This window comes from Bufo gargarizans, chromosome 5 (assembly GCF_014858855.1).
Source record: "Bufo gargarizans isolate SCDJY-AF-19 chromosome 5, ASM1485885v1, whole genome shotgun sequence".
NCBI lineage: Eukaryota > Metazoa > Chordata > Amphibia > Anura > Bufonidae > Bufo > Bufo gargarizans.
In genome coordinates, this window is record NC_058084.1 from 468,085,435 (window position 1) to 468,106,240 (window position 20,806).

The window sequence follows — 20,806 nt, forward strand, 5'->3', positions numbered from 1 at the left end:
AGTTATATTCTTGTACATAGGAGCAGTATTATAGTAGTTATATTCTTGTACATAGGAGCAGTATTATAGTAGTTATATTCTTGTACATAGGAGCAGTATTATAGTATAATTCTTGTACATAGGAGCAGTATTATAGTAGTTATATTCTTGTACATAGGAGCAGTATTATAGTAGTTATATTCTTGTACATAGGAGCAGTATTATAGTAGTATATTCTTGTACATAGGAGCAGTATTATAGTAGTTATATTCTTGTACATAGGAGCAGTATTATAGTAGTTATATTCTGTACATAGGAGCAGTATTATAGTAGTTATATTCTTGTACATAGGAGCAGTATTATAGTAGTTATATTCTTGTACATAGGAGCAGTATTAGTAGTTATATTCTTGTACATAGGAGCAGTATTATAGTAGTTATATCTTGTACATAGGAGGCAGTATTATAGTAGTTATATCTTGTACATAGAGGTCAGTATTAATAGTTAGTTGAATATTCTTGTACAATAGGAAGGCAGCTATTTATAGTAGTTTATATTCTTGTACATAGGAGGCAGTAGTATTATAGTAGTTAATATTCTTTGTACATAGGAGGCAGTATTAGCAGTAGTTATATTCTGTACATAGGAGGCAGTATTATAGTCGTTATATTCTTGTACATAGGAGCAGTCTATAGTAGTTTATATTCTTGTATAAGGAGGCAGCTATTATGTAGTTATTCTTGAATACTAGGAGAAGTATTATAGCAGTTATATTCTTGTACATAGGAGCAGTATGATAGTAGTTATATTCTTGTACATAGGAGCAGTATTATAGTAGTTATATTCTTGTACATAGGATGCAGTATTATAGTAGTTATATTCTTGTACATAGGAGGCAAGGAGATATAGTAGTTATATTCTTGTACGAGGAGCAGTATTATAGTAGTTATATTTCTTTGTACATAGGAGGCAGGTATTCTAGTAGTATTATATTCTTGTACATAGGAGCGCAGTTTATAGTAGTATATTCTTGTAATAGGAGCACATTATAGTATATCTTGTACATAGGAGGCAGTATTATAGTAGTTATATTCTTATACCTAGGAGCAGTATTATAGTAGTTATATTCCTGTACAATAGGGAGGATATTATAGTAGTACATAGGAGCAGTATTATAGTAGTTATATTCTGTACATAGGAGCAGTATTATAGTAGTTATATTATTGTACCTAGGAGGCAGTATTATAGTAGTTATATCTTGTACATAGGAGCAGTATATAGTGTATATTCTCGTACATAGGAGCGTATTATAGTAGTTATATTCTGTACATAGGAGCAGTATTATAGTAGTATATTCTCGTACATAGGAGCCAGTATATAGTAGTTATATCTTGTACATAGGAGCAGTATTATAGTAGTTATATTCTTGTACATAGGAGCAGTATTATAGTAGTTATATTCTTGTACAGAGGAGCAGTATATAGTAGTTATATTCTTGTACATAGGAGGCAGTATTATAGTAGTATATTCTCGTACATAGGAGCAGTATTATAGTAGTTATATTCTTGTACATAGGAGGCAGTATTATAGTAGTTATATTCTTGTACATAGGAGGCAGTATTATAGTAGTTATATTCTTGTACATAGGAGGCAGTATTATAGTAGTTATATTCTTCGTACATAGGAGCAGATTATAGTAGTATATTCTGTACATAGGAGCAGTATTATAGTAGTTATATCTTGTACATAGGAGCAGTATATAGTAGTTATATTCTTGCTACATAGGAGCTGTATTATAGTAGTTATATTCTTGTACATAGGAGCAGTATTATAGTAGTTATATTCTTGTACATAGGAGCAGTATTATAGTAGTTATATTCTTGTACATAGGAGCAGTATTATAGTAGTTATCTTATTGTACCTAGGAGCAGTATTATAGTAAGTTATATTCTTGTACATAGGAGGACAGTATTATAGTAGTTATATTCTTGTACATAGGAGCAGTATTATAGTAGTTATATTCTTGTACATAGGAGCAGTATTATAGTAGTTATATTCTTGTACCATAGGAAGGCAGTATTATTAGATAGTTATATTCTTGTACATAGGAGGCAGTATTATAGTACGTTATATTCTTGTACATAGGAGCAGTATATAGCAGTTATATTCTTGTACATAGGAGTAAAAAACCTTATTTATAGCTAGTTATATTCTTTACATAGGAGCAGTATATAGCTAGTTATATTCTTGTACATAGGAGCAGTATTATAGTAGTTATATTCTTGTACATAGGAGCAGTATTATAGTAGTTATATTCTTGTACATAGGAGCAGTATTATAGTAGTTATATTCTTGTACATAGGAGCAGTATTATAGTAGTTATATTCTTGTACATAGGAGCAGTATTATAGTAGTTTATTCTTGTACATAGGAGCAGTATTATAGTAGTTATATTCTTGTACATAGGAGCAGTATTATAGTAGTTATATTCTTGTACATAGGGCAGTATTATAGTAGTTATATTCTTGTACATAGGAGCAGTATTATAGAGTTATATTCTTGTACATAGGAGCAGTATTATAGTAGTTATATTCTTGTACATAGGAGCAGTATTATAGTAGTTATATTCTTGTACATAGGAGCAGTATTATAGTAGTTATATTCTTGTACATAGGAGCAGTATTATAGTAGTTATTCTTGTACATAGGAGCAGTATTATAGTAGTTATATTCTTGTACATAGGAGCAGTATTATAGTAGTTATATTCTTGTACATAGGAGCAGTATTATAGTAGTTATATTCTTGTACATAGGAGCAGTATTATAGTAGTTATATTCTTGTACATAGGAGCAGTATTATAGTAGTTATATTCTTGTACATAGGAGCAGTATTATAGTAGTTATTCTTGTACATAGGAGCAGTATTATAGTAGTTATATTCTTGTACATAGGAGCAGTTTATAGTTATATTCTACATAGGAGCAGTATTATAGTAGTTATATTCTTGTACATAGGAGCAGTATTATAGTAGTTATATTCTTGTACATAGGAGCAGTATTATAGTTATATTCTTGTACATAGGAGCAGTATTATAGTAGTTATATTCTTGTACATAGGAGCAGTATTATAGTAGTTATATTCTTGTACATAGGGCAGTATTATAGTAGTTATATTCTTGTACATAGGAGGCAGTATTATAGTAGTTATATTCTTGTACATAGGAGCAGTATTATAGTAGTTATATTCTTGTACATAGGAGCAGTATTATAGAGGTTATATTCTTGTACATAGGAGGCAGTATTATAGTAGTTATATTCTTGTACATAGGAGCAGTATTATAGTAGTTATATTCTTGTACATAGGAGCAGTATTATAGCAGTTATATTCTTGTACATAGGAGGCAGTATTATAGTAGTTATATTCTTGTACATAGGAGCAGTATTATAGCAGGTTATATTCTTGTACATAGGAGGCAGTATTATAGTAGTTATATTCTTGTACATAGGAGGCAGTATTATAGTAGTTATATTCTTGTACATAGGAGGCAGTATTATAGTAGTTATATTCTTGTACATAGGAGGCAGTATTATAGTAGTTATATTCTTGTACATAGGAGCTGTATTATAGTAGTTATATTCTTGTACATAGGAGGCAGTATTATAGTAGTTATATTCTTGTACATAGGAGCAGTATTAAAGTAGTTATATTCTTGTACATAGGGGGCAGTATTATAGTAGTTATATCCTTGTACATAGGAGCAGTATTATAGTAGTTATATTCTTGTACATAGGAGCTGTAGTTATAAATTATATTTCTATATAGGGGCAGTATTATAGTAATTTATTTTGTATTGGGCAATTTTACACCAGTGATTAAAAACAACTCTATATATATATAATACAAAATGATCAGGGTTCTCAAAAAATCTAAAAAAAAAATTATTTTTTTTTTATTCATCAAAAATGATTAGATACATTTTGGGTGGAGAAAACATTTTTGGGGCTTGCTGTTCATTATATGTATAGTTGCTCTATTACACTCTGCCTTCCAGTGTTAGAGGGCTATCACTGCTGTCTAACACTTATCCGTCAGGGTTAGCTTCTGTATGATATACACAATAGCCATCCACGAGTCACGTGACAAGACTCGGTTTCCACGGTGACTAATCTCATCCGGGAATTTCAGGTGGTTTTCTCGGCTCCGCCCATTGTTTATTGTTCTCAGAAGCTCCGCCCCTGTTTTCCTCCAATGTAATAGTGGCTGCCCTTCCCCCTCTGACACTACCCGCCTTTTCCTGTGGAAACACTGTGGCTCCGCCTCTCACCTACGACCAATCGCGGGGGACTTCACGGTTCTCGGATTAGTCCACGCCCTCTGACTCCGCCTCTCACGTTCATCCAATCCCTGGCCGTCATCTCATCTCCCGCCTCGGTTTAACCCCGCCTGTCTCTGAGAGCCAATCGTCTGAGGCCTTTTGTCTCCTCCTTGTTCGTGTCTCCTCCTATAGGTGGCTCCGCCTCCGGCCCGATTCGCTCCTCCTCCGGTTCTCGCCCAGTTTTCGGGCTGTAGTCGGTGACCGGGAGCCGCGGAACATGGAGCGGCCGTTGATCTCGGGCAGCCTGGCTCAGGTAGGCGTTTCCGCGGGTTCTGGGCTCCGGGACTGCGGCTCTGCTTTGTTCTGTGTGCACGGGTTCCTGGTAGCCGGCTATCCTCGGTGCTGGGACCCCCGTGTTATCTGTAGGAGCCGTTATTCTCACGTGCGGAGGCCGAGTATGCCCCGTATGTGCTGAGGTCCGGTACATACCGCCCGTAGGCGCAGGCTATACATTGTGTGGGAGACCGGGAGGCATCAATCCCGCACTGCCTGGCGTGACCGGTAGAGGGCGCCCGGCAGCACCCTGTGTGAGGGGTGCTGTGTATACAGTGTCTATAGGGCCCTCTGTGTGAGGGGTGCTGTGTATACGGTGTCTATGGGGCCCTCTGTGTGAGAAGTGCTGTGTATAGTGTCTATAGGGCCCTCTGTGTGAGGGGTGCTGTGTATACAGTGTCTATAGGGTCCTGTGTGTGAGGGGTGCTGTGTATACAGTGTCTATAGGGTCCTGTGTGTGAGGGGTGCTGTGTATACGGTGTCTATAGGGTCCTCTGTGTGAGGGGCGCTGTGTATACAGTGTATATAGGGTCCTCTGTGTGAGGGGCGCTGTGTATACGGTGTCTATAGGGCCCTCTGTGTGAGGGGTGCTGTGTATACGGTGTCTATAGGGCCCTCTGTGTGAGGGGTGCTGTGTATACGGTGTCTATAGGGTCCTCTGTGTGAGGGGTGCTGTGTATACAGTGTCTATAGGGTCCTCTGTGTGAGGGGTGCTGTGTATACAGTGTCTATAGGGCCCTGTGTGTGAGGGACGCTGTGTATACACTGTCTATAGGGCCCTCTGTGTGAGGGGTGCTGTGTATACACTGTCTATAGGGTCCTGTGTGAGGGGCGCTGTGTATAAGGTGTCTATAGGGTCCTCTGTGTGAGGGGCGCTGTGTATACGGTGTCTATAGGGCCCTCTGTGTGAGGGGCGCTGTGTATACGGTGTCTATAGGGCCCTCTGTGTGAGGGGCGCTGTGTATACGGTGTCTATAGGGTCCTCTGTGTGAGGGGCGCTGTGTATAGTGTCTATAGGGCCCTCTGTGTGAGGGGTGCTGTGTATACACTGTCTATAGGGCCCTCTGTGTGAGGGGTGCTGTGTATACACTGTCTATGGGGCCCTCTGTGTGAGGGGTGCTGTGTATACGGTGTCTATGGGGCCCTCTGTGTGAGGGGCGCTGTGTATACGGTGTCTATAGGGCCCTCTGTGTGAGGGGCGCTGTGTATACGGTGTCTATAGGGCCCTCTGTGTGAGGGGCGCTGTGTATACGGTGTCTATAGGGCCCTCTGTGTGAGGGGCGCTGTGTATACGGTGTCTATAGGGCCCTCTGTGTGAGGGGCGCTGTGTATACGGTGTCTATAGGGCCCTCTGTGTGAGGGGCGCTGTGTATACGGTGTCTATAGGGCCCTCTGTGTGAGGGGCGCTGTGTATACGGTGTCTATAGGGCCCTCTGTGTGAGGGGCGCTGTGTATACGGTGTCTATAGGGCCCTCTGTGTGAGGGGCGCTGTGTATACGGTGTCTATAGGGCCCTCTGTGTGAGGGGCGCTGTGTATACGGTGTCTATAGGGCCCTCTGTGTGAGGGGCGCTGTGTATACGGTGTCTATAGGGTCCTCTGTGTGAGGGGCGCTGTGTATACGGTGTCTATAGGGCCCTCTGTGTGAGGGGCGCTGTGTATACACTGTCTATAGGGCCCTGTGTGTGAGGGGCGCTGTGTATACACTGTCTATAGGGTCCTGTGTGAGGGGCGCTGTGTATAAGGTGTCTATAGGGCCCTCTGTGTGAGGGGCGCTGTGTATACGGTGTCTATAGGGCCCTCTGTGTGAGGGGCGCTGTGTATACGGTGTCTATGGGGTCCTGTGTGTGAGGGGCGCTGTGTATACGGTGTCTATGGGGCCCTGTGTGTGAGGGGCGCTGTGTATACGGTGTCTATGGGGCCCTGTGTGTGAGGGGCGCTGTGTATACGGTGTCTATGGGGCCCTGTGTGTGAGGGGCGCTGTGTATACGGTGTCTATGGGGCCCTGTGTGTGAGGGGCGCTGTGTATACGGTGTCTATAGGGCCCTGTGTGTGAGGGGCGCTGTGTATACACTGTCTATAGGGCCCTGTGTGTGAGGGGCGCTGTGTATACACTGTCTATAGGGTCCTGTGTGTGTGAGGGGCGCTGTGTATACACTGTCTATAGGGTCCTGTGTGAGGGGCGCTGTGTATACACTGTCTATAGGGCCCTCTGTGTGAGGGGCGCTGTGTATACACTGTCTATAGGGCCCTCTGTGTGAGGGGCGCTGTGTATACACTGTCTATAGGGCCCTCTGTGTGAGGGGCGCTGTGTATACACTGTCTATAGGGCCCTCTGTGTGAGGGGCGCTGTGTATACACTGTCTATAGGGCCCTCTGTGTCAGGGGCGCTGTGTATACACTGTCTATAGGGCCCTCTGTGTGAGGGGCGCTGTGTATACACTGTCTATAGGGCCCTGTGTGTGAGGGGCGCTGTGTATACACTGTCTATAGGGCCCTGTGTGTGAGGGGCGCTGTGTATACACTGTCTATAGGGCCCTGTGTGTGAGGGGCGCTGTGTATACACTGTCTATAGGGCCCTGTGTGTGAGGGGCGCTGTGTATACGGTGTCTGGGGTCCTCTGTGTGAGGGGCGCTGTGTATACGGTGTCTATAGGGTCCTGTGTGAGCCGTGCTGTGTATACATTGTCTATAGGGCCCTGTGTGTGAGGGGCGCTGTGTATACACTGTCTATAGGGCCCTGTGTGTGAGGGGCGCTGTGTATACACTGTCTATAGGGCCCTGTGTGTGAGGGGCGCTGTGTATACGGTGTCTGGGGTCCTCTGTGTGAGGGGCGCTGTGTATACGGTGTCTATAGGGTCCTGTGTGAGCCGTGCTGTGTATACATTGTCTATAGGGCCCTGTGTGAGGGGCGCTGTGTATACATTGTCTATAGGGCCCTCTGTGTGAGCCGTGCTGTGTATACATTGTCTATAGGGTAGGGGGAGTAGAGTGATTATTTCTAAATTCCAGTAATCCAGGCGGGCATGGATCAGAGCCGCATTTCTGACATTTACTATAAGGGACAGGGACGACTGCTGTATATTGTAGGCCAGGCATGCTCAACCTGCAGCCCTCCAGCTGTTGTAAAACTACAACTCCCACAATACCCTGCTGTAGGCTGTTAGGGCATGCTGGGAGTTGCAACAGCTGGTGGAGGGCCGCAGGTTGAGCATGCCTGTTGTAGGCGATCCATGCCTTATGTGTAAGAGCCAGAAGCCTTCAATATTTTAGGCTCCGCCCCAATGCATGGCCCCTTCTCCCTTATTGATGCGATGGCTGTATAATCTGTATGCAGTGAGCTCCCTCTAGTGGTGGCTATATAATCTGTATGTAGTGAGCTCCCCCTAGTGGTGGCTGTATAATCTGTATGTAGTGAGCTCCCTCTAGTGGTGGCTGTATAATCTGTATGTAGTGAGCTCCCCCTAGTGGTGGCTGTATAATCTGTATGCAGTGAGCTCCCTCTAGTGGTGGCTGTATAATCTGTATGCAGTGAGCTCCCTCTAGTGGTGGCTGTATAATCTGTATGCAGTGAGCTCCCTCTAGTGGTGGCTGTATAATCTGTATGTAGTGAGCTCCCTCTAGTGGTGGCTGTATAATCTGTATGCAGTGAGCTCCCTCTAGTGGTGGCTGTATAATCTGTATGCAGTGAGCTCCCTCTAGTGGTGGCTGTATAATCTGTATGCAGTGAGCTCCCTCTAGTGGTGGCTGTATAATCTGTATGTAGTGAGCTCCCTCTAGTGGTGGCTGTATAATCTGTATGCAGTGAGCTCCCTCTAGTGGTGGCTGTATAATCTGTATGCAGTGAGCTCCCTCTAGTGGTGGCTGTATAATCTGTATGTAGTGAGCGCCCTCTAGTGGTGGCTGCAGGTAGACAGAATTTCATCTTGTAACTCATCTGTTCAGGGTATTTTCAATGCATTTCTGTGGCACTGTATGCGCTGCGCTTCCTCAGGTATTGCAGTGAAGCGTGGACATCAGAGCCTCCGGTGCTATAATAATAATCTCCGCATACCGCCAGCGGTGGTCAGTGCTTGTGCGCTCCGGTGATGAAGAAACTTCTCTATGGATTTGGTGCTTTTATGTTGGGATATCTGGGTTAAAGGGATTCTGTCACCTCTCATAACACAAATTCAGATTTTAAACCAGTCATGCTCCACAGATTACCTTGAATCGGCTTGCCCAGTGACGACGATGAAGCTCCTGCCCTCAGTCTCCAGCAAATCGCACTGGCGCAGCCCTCGGTGGGTACTGCGTCTGCGTGAGACTTCGCTCGGCCGTCAGGGAGGGATGAGACGCTGTGGGCCGTTAGGGATTCAGGAGGAAGGCGTTCTGGGCACTGCAGCGGGGGGGCGTTACTGGGCACACAAAGTGGAACTTAACGCCCCTCTGGGCACCGTCAGGATTAATTAGCATACGGATTACAGGATAGAACAGCAAAGCCGATTCAAGGTAATCTGTGGAGCAGGACTGGTTTAAAATCTGAATTTGTGTTATGAGAGGTGACAGAATCCCTTTAAGGTAATTTCAGAATAAAATATTTTTGGTGCTTCTCTCGAGTATTTGAGGTCCTGAAGCTTTCATCGCCCGGGGGGAGGAGTGGAAGATGGCGGATTGATGTGGCACCTGAGATGTAAGGGGATCACTGAGGATTGAATGACTGATACATTGTAGCAGTCGCAGAGGTATCGGCAGTTACAATGTTTCCCATGTGACTGACTGAGCAGTAACTTTAGCTTTCCTGGTGTTTTTGTGGTTCCTGAGTTGCATCGTGTACTCCAGTCACATCCAGAGCAGCATTCACAGTTCTCCTGGCTTGCAGATCCTCACACCCGGTTCGCTGTCTGTGAGGAGCGCGCTCTGCTTGGGATGAAGGCTTTTGGCTCTTGTCGATCACATGTCCTTCTGGTTTCTTCTAGGTGCCTTGTCCCGGTACCCTCTGCACTCTGACAGGACCCGGTGTGGTCATGTTTTCACTGGTCCTGCCAATCCAATTGCAGAGGGCGCAGCAGTTGCCTAAAGAGCAGAGCCTCTAGGTGCAACTGCAACACCCCCATTGCTTCTACAGGCTCACTTGCATATAGTAAAGCATCATTTTTCTCAGCAATGCGGGCACATATGAACACGGGACCAACACGATGTCTTCAGCTGCCAGGCGCACCTGTAACAACTGCTGACAGATGCCCTTTGGAGTTGTCCAGGATTTTAATATTGATGGTGTATTGTCAGTATCTGATAGGTGGGAGTTCAACAAGCCACACCCCTGGCGATCAGCTGAACTATAGCTCCATCCATTGCGTGGTGGACGGCGCTGGTAACTGCAGCGCTGCTCCCGTTCACAGCCATAGATAGGGGCGGCACGTTTTTTTTTTTGTTTTTTTTGAAGAGCAGCCATTTTTTTTCTACTCTTGAACAACCCCTTTGACTCTCTTGTCAATTATGAAGTCCCGTACGCCGTCCTTTAGTGGGGTGCGATTTTACCGTAAAGCTGAAATGCGTAGATGAGTTAACTGTTGATTGGCCGTCCTACGACTGGAAATGTTTGGCATCCGTGTGTGCTGGGTGAGTTCGGGGGGGGGGGGGGGGGCTGCACCAGGGTGTAGGCAGGAATTATAGCGGGAGAGCAGCGAGTACAACAGAGATAACAATGGGTGTATAACACTGCCTCCTGACCTCCGGCCTTGCCAGGACCTTCCCCTAATTGATGTGAACATCGAGCTACCGTTGTCAGCAATTGTTTCATGTGGGGGGGCATTTTATCATAAAGGATTGTAGGCTGAGAAGACGGCAGCCCCAGCGAGGCCACCCATGGATGTACTATGGAGAAAGGCCTCCTCCTGGTTGTTGGGAGCCTAGGGCTGAGCACCCTTTCATGCGGGGTAATTATAAAGGCTTGGAGGCTGAGCAGAAGACCAGGAGATGTCCCCATAGGATGTGAAATGGGGACGATTGCACTAAATTTATTTTGTGACCGAAGTGAAGCTAAATCTGTCATCTATGGCTGCGCTCTGCCCCACAATTTCCCGCAGTGCAGCACAGCTTTAACATAATGGTGTCAGGTTACTCTCTTAATTTTATAGTACATTTTAATTTTTTAATTTTAAAAGATTTAAATTGGGCAAAATATAACAGAAGAGATTTTGCTAAATTCTGCTAAAATAAAGTGAAGGGTCCCCCCGTATAACTGCTGGGCGGCCGTCCCTCCGGGCACAGCAATGGCTCCTGGCTCCGAAACTGGAAGACTCGGCGGCATTGCAGGATGAAGTCAGTTTTGTTGCTTTTCCCGGATGTGAGATGAATAAAAATACCAAAACAGGATTTCCTTCATTATTCGGAAAGGTTACAAGATTTCCTTAGCAGCAGGAAATGCAAAGTGACGAGATGTGTGGGCGGAGTTATGCAAATCAGCCCATCCTGGTATAGACCGTATGTAATACTGGCAAGAATCCTTGAGAACCACGAAGACTTCAAGAAAAAAGACCTAAGATCATTGACCACATCAGACTGAATGGTAAGAAGACCCAACTCTACAGACAAGACCGTTATGGTCAGAAGGATGGTTAACGTGAAGAAGATGGATGGAGGCGACCACAGAGGTCATCGGGACCCAGCCTGGAAATGTGGGCGTCCTGGAGAACTTAAAGGGAACCTGTCATGTGGATATTTGATTATAATCTAACTCATTATATACAATCATTAACTACTAAAAAGTGCCTTAGATGCATTCACTTACTGGTGACAGATGGTTACCTCATAATATACACACAAAGATGCCGCATGCTAATGAGCTGATTTGAGTCCAGCGTGATGTCAGTGAGTCCAGTGTTTATTTAATTCAGAGCTATAGCCACTCCCCTGCCCACCTGCTGCTGATTCCTATAGAAAATAACTATCAATCAGCAGCAGGTGGGCGGGAAGAGTCAGGAGCTCATGAATATTCATGACTCATCATGATCAGCTGGAGCTTTTCAATACAAGATGTTGGCAGATTGACTGGGTCAATTAAAGAAAGCGAACCAGCATTTTGCTAAGAGAATCAGTCACTTATTTATGTTGCCCTTAGTTAGGACACCATAAAACTGGTGACAGGTTCCCTTTTAAAGGGAAACTTGGTGGCAAACCTAAAGCTGGCCGTATACATCAGATGTACATTGGCTGAGGCTAGGGCTGAAGCGTTTACTCGATTTGAATTGAGTAATTCGACACACCAAAAAATCATTGATGCAAATTTTTTGCATCATGTGACCACGGAGCGGGATGACGCGCTTGCTATTACGTACCGCTCCATGGTCACCACCGGGCACTGGGGACACTGCACTGAAGGGGGACAACCGGCAGTGGGGGACATGGAGGGGAGACAGAAGGGGACATGGCACTGAAGGGGGACAGCCGGCAGTGGGGGACATGAAGGGGACATGGCACTGAAGGGGGACAGCCGGTAGTAGGGGACATGGCACTGAAGGGGGACAGCTGGTAGTGGGGGACGTGAAGGGGACATGGCACTGAAGGGGGACAGCCGGTAGTGGGGGACATGGAGGGGACATGGCACTGAAGGGGGACAGCCGGTAGTGGGGGACATGGAGGGGACATGGCACTGAAGGGGGACAGCCGGTAGTGGGGGACATGGAGGGGAGACAGAATGGGACATGGCACTGAAGGGTGGCATGGAGGGGAGACAAGGTTGGGGAGCGGGGGCATGGAGGGTAGACAGAAGGGTGGGGAGAGGGGGGGCATGGAGGGGAGACAGAAGGCGGGGGACATAGGGCAGCTGCTTGACTCCCCTTTCCATGCTCTCTTGGCTGAGCATACATGTGAGCGGTCAGCTGAATGGCGTCATGTGGCTGGTATAACTTGGCGTCATGTATATTAGCTATCCTGGAAATTCTTCTGAGATGGAGGACATTGATGTGCCGCTTGGCTTGAGAAGAACAAAGAGGCAGTAGATCAGGGAGATATAAAAGCGGGGGTGTATATAGTAAATTATATAGACTGGTGAGCGTTTGATCTTCACCAGGTGTCGCCGTAGACGGGTGATTAGTCTGAACATCTGGATTATTGCATCCTGAGAGGTTGGGCGTGAGCAGAAGAGCAGGTGGTCTGCTGCAAGAAGACGTAAAAGCTATGGAAGACCCAGCCCTTCATGTGGGAGGCCACGGAGGTGGTTATTGCCTCAGCGTCAGGGTGTGACTGTGCGATGATGTCACCCCACCAAATAATTAAAGGTTTCTTGCCGGTGCTGCCCTGATGGGTACTGAACGCGAGGTCCTGACTGCTTCACTCCGCGCTTTCTGAAGACTGGTTTAATAGTGAGAAGTTCTGCAGCTTTCAAGATCCTTCTGCTAATTAGATAATGGTTTGGCCGAGCGCTGCGCTGGAAAATCCGCCGTGGACTCTGTGGCAGCAGTCGGTCTGACCCTCGGATTTCTGCAGCACGTGCCGATTCAACGGGGCCGCCCCCATAGTTTCTGCAGCGGAAGATGTCCCTTCTTGGTGCAGCGGTGACACGGACGATCAGATTCCTGCCGCTGTTATGATATGCATTGCACACAATGATTGGGGGGCTCTCCTATGTACCAAGGATCGCTCCTGGGGGGTAGCGGTATGGAGGGAGGGGTGGATTATACGTTTTGCCCAGCACAGACATTCCTGAGCTCGCTGCAGAGATAAGCAGGCGCTGCGCTCGTTATCTGGAGTGCCGCACTCGGGCGGTCGTCTCTCTGGGGTGGACGCTCCACAAGATGAGGCACATGGGGATCCTCTATGCACGTTACCTATTCTCTGGCATCAAGGATGTTGGGAGTTGCAGTGATAATCACCTGTGGTGAGAGTCATTTACACTCCTCACGTTAAATATTTCCCTTTTTATTTGCTAATGATTTTGCACTAATTGCTTCCCTCTGAGCGGTTAATAGCCGAGCGTGTAAAGATCGCTAATTGCTGCATAATTATTCACCGCGAGCGCGCACGGATGACGGGATCCGAGACAACGCTGCGGAGAGGCAGAAATAATACAATGTGGCAGGTACTACAAGTCTCAGCAGGTCAGACTAGCCTTCCCAGAGTCATTTACTTTTCCTCATGTGTTACCAAATCCTAATGCAGGGGGCTGCAACTATAACTCCCAGCATGTGCACTCGTTTGGCCGTTCTCAGATCTCTGAGAATGGAGCATGCTGGGAGTTGTAGTTTCACAGTGACTGCTGACCCCAGAAGAGAGGAATACTCAATATCTCACTGATTTATAAAAACTTTTTTTTTTCCATGTAATTGCCCTTTAAGGAGCATGGCTGAAAGCTTGGTGTTCCCATGGTAAAGGGGTTGTACAGGATTAGTAAAATATTGGCGTTTCCATTCACCCGTCCATAGGTTGTGTGCGATATTAGTAGAGCTGAGCTGCAATATTGGACACGGCCTGTGGACCGGTGTGGCGCTGTTTACGGAAGAAGGCAGCCATGTACACTCTAATCCTGGAAAACCCCTTTAATTTCACACGGTAGACAGGGGATCGGCTGCGCCCCTATATCCCTGATAGGTGGTCAGTCTCGTAGAGCGTGAGTGCAGCAGCACCTGCTCGACCTAAGGGTGGGTTCACACCTGAGCGTTTTACAGCTCGTTCCTACGCGCTGTAAAACGCTCAACAAGGAGAAACCAATGCTTCCCCCACGGCATGGTTCTCACCTGGGCGTTTTACAGCGCGTACGATCGCGCTGTAAAACGCCCGACGCCCCAAGAAGTACATGAGCTTCTTTGGGGCGTCTTGTCGCGCGTTCCCGTACATAGACTTTCGGGAACGCGCGACAATGGGCATTCGCTTGTCTCTGTATGTGCGATTGCAAACGCCCGTACAATCGCGCATACAGAGCGCTCCATCGCGAACGCTCAGGTGTGAACCCAGTGTAACACGCTATTCAGTTGGGATAATGTGTCCCCCATTCTCGGGATCGCTGGGGTCCCATCAGATAGTTATACACTAGCCTGTGGCACCGCCACTTAAAGGGGTTGTACACGATTTTCCCATTCTACAACTCATGGCGCGTCTTCAGTGGGGTCCTGACAGTCCGCTGTTCTGCAGTAGTTTTGGGGACGGTAGTCGGCACTGGCGCTACACAAATCTTTCCACTGCACAATGGACTTCCCTTGAAACAGCTGATTGGTGGGGGTCCGGGATCCCCGCTGATCATATGCGGTATTTATCAGTGGTAAAATCCTGGACAGGCCCTTTAAACCTCCAGTGTCGGCCCCCATCCGGGCTCAGGATTTCTGCAGCTGCCTGTCTCCACGGAGGCCCTCCCTACTTGCCCTGGTGTCTGATTTCCAGTGGGGGGGGGGCTCATCCTGCTACTTTCACGTCTCCGCGCTGATGCGGCCACCGTGCGTACAGCTTCTTTTTGGTCTTTTGTTCTTTCTGATGGTCATATTGGGCAACAGATGTTTCTCAGTTAAACTCTGCAATTTTTAAGGGATCCTCAATGTACAAAACCTATACGTCACTGAATTCAAGTGTTCATTTTTTGGGGGGGGTTCTCTGTTCAGGACCCCAGATTGGAGCATCTCTGAAGGTCCTGTCCTGTATTGCACAGACAATTCACTGTTATTACACAGACGCTGTGTAATACTTCATTTCCCCTGTGGTGGCGCTGCAGGGAAACTGAACACTTATTGCTAGGTGTCTCTGCTGATCGCCGAAGGTCCAAGCTGGAGGACACTTTATGATCAGGACCCTTCTGACAAGTAGAGACTGTCCAAAATGTCTAGTAGCAACGAAGGGCCGGCACTCTCTTCCAGATGTTCTCAATAATTGTGATATGTGACAATAAACACAAGTATTGAGAACATCTGGAAGTAAGTGCCGGCCCTTCGTTGCTACTATTATATGGGATGCCGATCCTAGGACGCGGGCGCCACGAGGTTTATCTGCAGTGCCGACCGATTGGATAAAATACTGTCCAAAATGTCTGACAGACAACTGGTTGGTACATCGTAACAATAGGGACCTATCAGCGGCACGTCCATAGCAGCCAGTCTCTCTGGTCTCCGGCTCTAGGCAGAATGAGGGGCAACGAAGAAGGATGTTCCTAAGACTTTCTATTCCTCCTCCAACCATATTGTCATGACTAAAGACCATTTTGTCTTTTCCTCGCAGGCGACCTTTGATGATGCTGCGGTTTACTTCTCAGAGGAACAATGGCAGAACCTGGAGGAGTTCCAGAAGAAGATTTACAAGGAGCTTATCAAAGAAATCTATGAAACCATGCTGGCCCTGGGTAAGGAACGTTCTCCATAACTGGGAGCATCTTGTTTGTGTGCAGATTCTCAACCAGCGCTAGGATAGACTTCCAATAGAGGACGTCTTGTTGCTGTTTCACCAACTTTATAGAACTATTTTCATTGAAACAAAAAAATAAAATAATGAAGAGCCCTAAACTAGGTCAAATTAATTAACCAGACTCTAAACTAGCCCCTAAAGACCATTCAGACCTCAGACCGTACACCTAAAATTACTTCAGTCCCTGTAATGGACCACTAAAATCAATTCAGAAACTTAAAATGAATCGGACCCCAGACTGTGGCCCTGAAATTATCTTACCTTTAGAACAGATCCTAAACCCTTTCGCTACCAGCTAGAGCGATGTGTAAACATGGCGCCCATTAGCATGCGCAGCAGAGACCTGTGGCTACTTACCGTAATTAAAGGCTTTAGATGCCGTGATAAATGCTGGCGCTTCCTACCGATGCCCCGTGCAGCCAATGGAGGCATTAGTAGTTGTGCTGAACACTACGAGCTTCGCTAACGAGGCTGATAGTGTTCATGCTGCAATTGTTATTGTGGCCATCAGATGGCAGGCCAGGACAAGATATGAGGATGTACACTGAAAATTTCTATTTTTAAAATCCCTGATAGAACAAAATGTAAAATTTTAAAAAAACATAATTTAGAGGCTCATATTTGAGCTTCAAAAGCATCGCAAAAAATTAAAGTAAAATCTAAAAGTTTAAATACACCCTCTTTCCGTATAATTAAAAAATAAATGCCTAAATAACGCCCATCCTATTAAAATATGATTTTTTATTTATTTATTTTTAAACGGCAAATGGCGTAACAGGGAAAAAAAGGTCAAAATGGCCAATTTGGGGTGAAAACTTGGTCAGGACTTTAAACTCTAAAGAAACAACTTTTAGCAAAGAAGGCAGTGGAAAAATGGCCCAAGGGTCATTGAAAGAGGTTTAGGCGGAAACCCTTCTGTCCTGTGTAGAGGGCCTGGTTTGATCCTTGTTATGGGGCCCTTACTTCTCTGTGTGCTCCACTGACCATGCTCATAGTGGTTATCGCACAAGTTAGGAAAACAATGTTCATAAAACCTACAGCTTGACAGTAGCATCCCCTTCTAAACCTGTAAAGCTTATTTGATCTGTTGTTTGCACTGATTACAACTTGTTGCATTTCTCATCGGCTTTTGACATTTACAATAATTGACAAAAAGAAATAATTAAAAAAAAAAATGGCCAATTTGCCTTTTTTTTTTTCCAATGCGACTCTTACCCCCAAAAAATGTAATTAAATGTAAACAAAAAGTCAAGCACACTCCAATGGCATTAATAGAAACTACGGATTGTCGCGCAAAAAAAATTTGACCCTAAACGGCTCAGTAGACATAAGTATAAAAAAGTTATGGGGTCCGAATATAGCGATGTAAAAAAATAAATAATATATAGATATAGAGATAGATATAGAGATAGATATAGAGATAGATATAGAGATAGATATAGAGATAGATATAGAGATAGATATAGAGATAGATATAGAGATAGATATAGAGATAGATATAGAGATAGATATAGAGATAGATATAGAGATAGATATAGAGATAGATATAGAGATAGATATAGAGATAGATATAGAGATAGATATAGAGATAGATATAGAGATAGATATAGAGATAGATATAGAGATAGATATAGAGATAGATATAGAGATAGATATAGAGATAGATATAGAGATAGATATAGAGATAGATATAGAGATAGATATAGAGATAGATATAGAGATAGAGATAGAGATAGATATAGAGATAGATATAGAGATAGATATAGAGATAGATATAGAGATAGATATAGAGATAGATATAGAGATAGATATAGATATAGATATAGAGATAGATATAGAGATAGATATAGAGATAGAGATAGATATAGAGATAGATATAGAGATAGATATAGAGATAGATATAGAGATAGATATAGAGATAGATATAGAGATAGATATAGAGATAGATATAGAGATAGATATAGATATAGAGATAGATATAGAGATAGATATAGAGATAGATATAGAGATAGATATAGAGATAGAGATAGATATAGAGATAGATATAGAGATAGATATAGATATAGAGATAGAGATAGATAGATATAGAGATAGATAGAGATAGAGATAGATAGAGATAGAGATAGATAGAGATAGAGATAGATAGAGATAGAGATAGATAGAGATAGAGATAGATAGAGATAGATAGAGATAGAGATAGAGATAGATAGAGATAGAGAGAGATAGAGATAGAGATAGATAGAGATAGAGATAGATAGAGATAGATAGAGATAGAGATAGAGATAGATAGAGATAGAGAGAGATAGAGATAGAGATAGATAGAGATAGAGATAGATAGAGATAGAGATAGATAGAGATAGAGATAGATAGAGATAGATAGAGATAGAGATAGAGATAGATAGAGATAGAGAGAGATAGAGATAGAGATAGAGATAGATAGAGATAGAGATAGATAGAGATAGAGATAGATAGAGATAGATAGAGATAGAGATAGAGATAGATAGAGATAGAGAGAGATAGAGATAGAGATAGATAGAGATAGAGATAGATAGAGATAGAGATAGATAGAGATAGAGATAGATAGAGATAGAGATAGATAGAGATAGAGATAGATAGAGATAGAGATAGATAGAGATAGAGAGAGATAGAGATAGAGAGAGATAGAGATAGAGAGAGATAGAGATAGAGATAGATAGAGATAGAGATAGATAGAGATAGAGAGAGATAGAGATAGAGATAGATAGAGATAGAGAGAGATAGAGATAGAGAGAGATAGAGATAGATAGAGATAGAGAGAGATAGAGATAGAGAGAGATAGAGATAGAGAGAGATAGAGATAGAGAGAGATAGAGATAGAGAGAGATAGAGATAGAGAGAGATAGAGATAGAGATAGAGAGAGATAGAGATAGAGAGAGATAGAGATAGAGAGAGATAGAGATAGAGAGAGATAGAGATAGAGAGAGATAGAGATAGAGATAGAGATCTCTATCTATCTTTTTTTTTTTCAGTTTCTATTTATTTTTACACTATTTAGACATAAAGAAGCTATACGTATGGGGTATCGTTGTAATCGTACTGACCCAGAGAATGAAGGGCACGGGTCAAATTTGCCGCAAACGAAACGCCTTGGGAACAAAACCCGTAAAACAGTGGAGGAATTGCTTCTTTTTTTTTACCGCTTCCTACTGCATTTTATGCCATAATTAATGGTGGTATTAGAAAGTACAACTTGTTTGTTGTAAGCCCTCCTACAGCTATGTGACCGGAAATATAAAAGTTTTATGGCTCAAGGAAAATGGGGAAGGAAAATTAAAACGGAAAAAACCTCCGGTAGTGAAAAGGTTAAAGTGTAACTTTTTTTTTTTTTGTAATGTATAGGTGCAGTAATTTTGACCATTGACCATTTTTGGAATATATTTTAATTACTGAAATTGTACGTTTCTATTAGAAAAATGGCTATAAAGTCGCCCATTTTGAGCCTTGGCAAGGCCCCCATGTCATCGGTTTGGATAACAGTCAGTGTCCCGGCACCAGTAATTAAAGTATATTACAGAAATGTTCTGTATCACTGCCCCTACACATTACACAAATAAAAAGACCGTTACTTTTTAATATTAAGACCCCAGACTGTACCCCTAAAATTTAATTAAGGACTCATAACAGAACCCTTAAAATGAATTAGACCACAGAACAGACCCTTGAAATGAATCAGTCACGAGACTGGACCCCTAAAGGGGGTCCTACCACTGGGACTACCACCAGTGTCAAGAACAGGAGACCCCCCCCCCCCCCAAATGGACAGAGCAGCCGGTTGGAAATCCATTCATTTCTATGGGAGTGCCAGAGATGGCCACACGACTTTGATAAGGGCCAGTGCCGGGGCCCCAACAGTAGTTCCCCTACATCGGAGGACACTCTGCCTTCTTTCAGCACATGTATGGAGCAGGGTGCGGACAGTTGTCATCTCTGGTGCAGATTTGGTCCATCCTGCATCCGCTGGGCTTGTGATTTCAGCATTATTGGTGGCCAGCAGCTCTACCCTGGCCTATAATGACTTTCAGTTCCCCATCCTCCACTACACTGCTGATTTGCTTCTGCAAGGTAATTTAATGCAAACCTAAACCAAATCTGCACCAGGCTCACAAAACGGTCCTCTATATTTCCATATAACCAAATTGGCACCCAGTTTGCCGACAGGCAGCTGCTGATTCTTGGCACCAAGGAAACTAAACGCGGCCGATGTTCTCCTCTGCACCTTCATCGTATTTATGTTTGGATGCAAACCGCACCGGGATACAAATCTCCCACTGGGAAAAATATGTGATGTCCTCCTATGGTGGCTTGGGGTGGTCGTCCACCTCTGACGGACTGTCCAGACGTTTGGAGCATATAATTGGGATCCGGGCACAAAACGGACTGACTTGGCTCTGCTACGTGAATGATTCTTAATAGCAGAAAAAAAGTTCACTTTGCTTATTGTCTACTTTGTTGTTTCACAGGATACCGCATCCCGAAACCAGAAATTGTGTCCCGAATTGAAAGGGGCGAAGAACCATGCGTTGATGCCTGCAAAAAACCCAAACTGCAAGAATCTCAGCCAGAGGGGGCTCCCGACGACAGTAAAGGTGCCTGCACTTTGTCTTCTCTTATTAAATTATTTCACAAATGGACAGGGAATCAATCCAAAGATACATGGTAAAGACATTATATTATAGGTGTTAATAAATGTCATTTTTTTTCTACTGAACATTACTCCGATCACACCTCCTCAAGACGGTGCACCAAAAGTATTGCCTCCTATGAACAAAAATATAACTG

The 20,806-nt window shown here is 44.2% G+C and overlaps 1 protein-coding gene across 5 annotated transcripts in view; it reads left to right on the plus strand.

Annotated features, from left to right (window-relative positions):
• LOC122938979 (mucin-2-like) overlaps window positions 1-20,806 on the plus strand; it is a 43,748-nt gene that overhangs the window by 11,499 nt on the left and 11,443 nt on the right. For 3 of the 5 annotated variants that reach the window (XM_044294884.1, XM_044294887.1, XM_044294885.1), the window contains 2 exons: window positions 15,805-15,925; window positions 20,488-20,683. In XM_044294884.1, coding sequence (XP_044150819.1) covers window positions 15,805-15,925; window positions 20,488-20,683 — 317 coding nt within the window. Of the gene's footprint in view, window positions 1-4,440; window positions 4,607-15,804; window positions 15,926-20,487; window positions 20,684-20,806 lie in introns of those variants that run through there. The other 2 variants (XM_044294889.1, XM_044294886.1) reach the window with 2 other exon arrangements.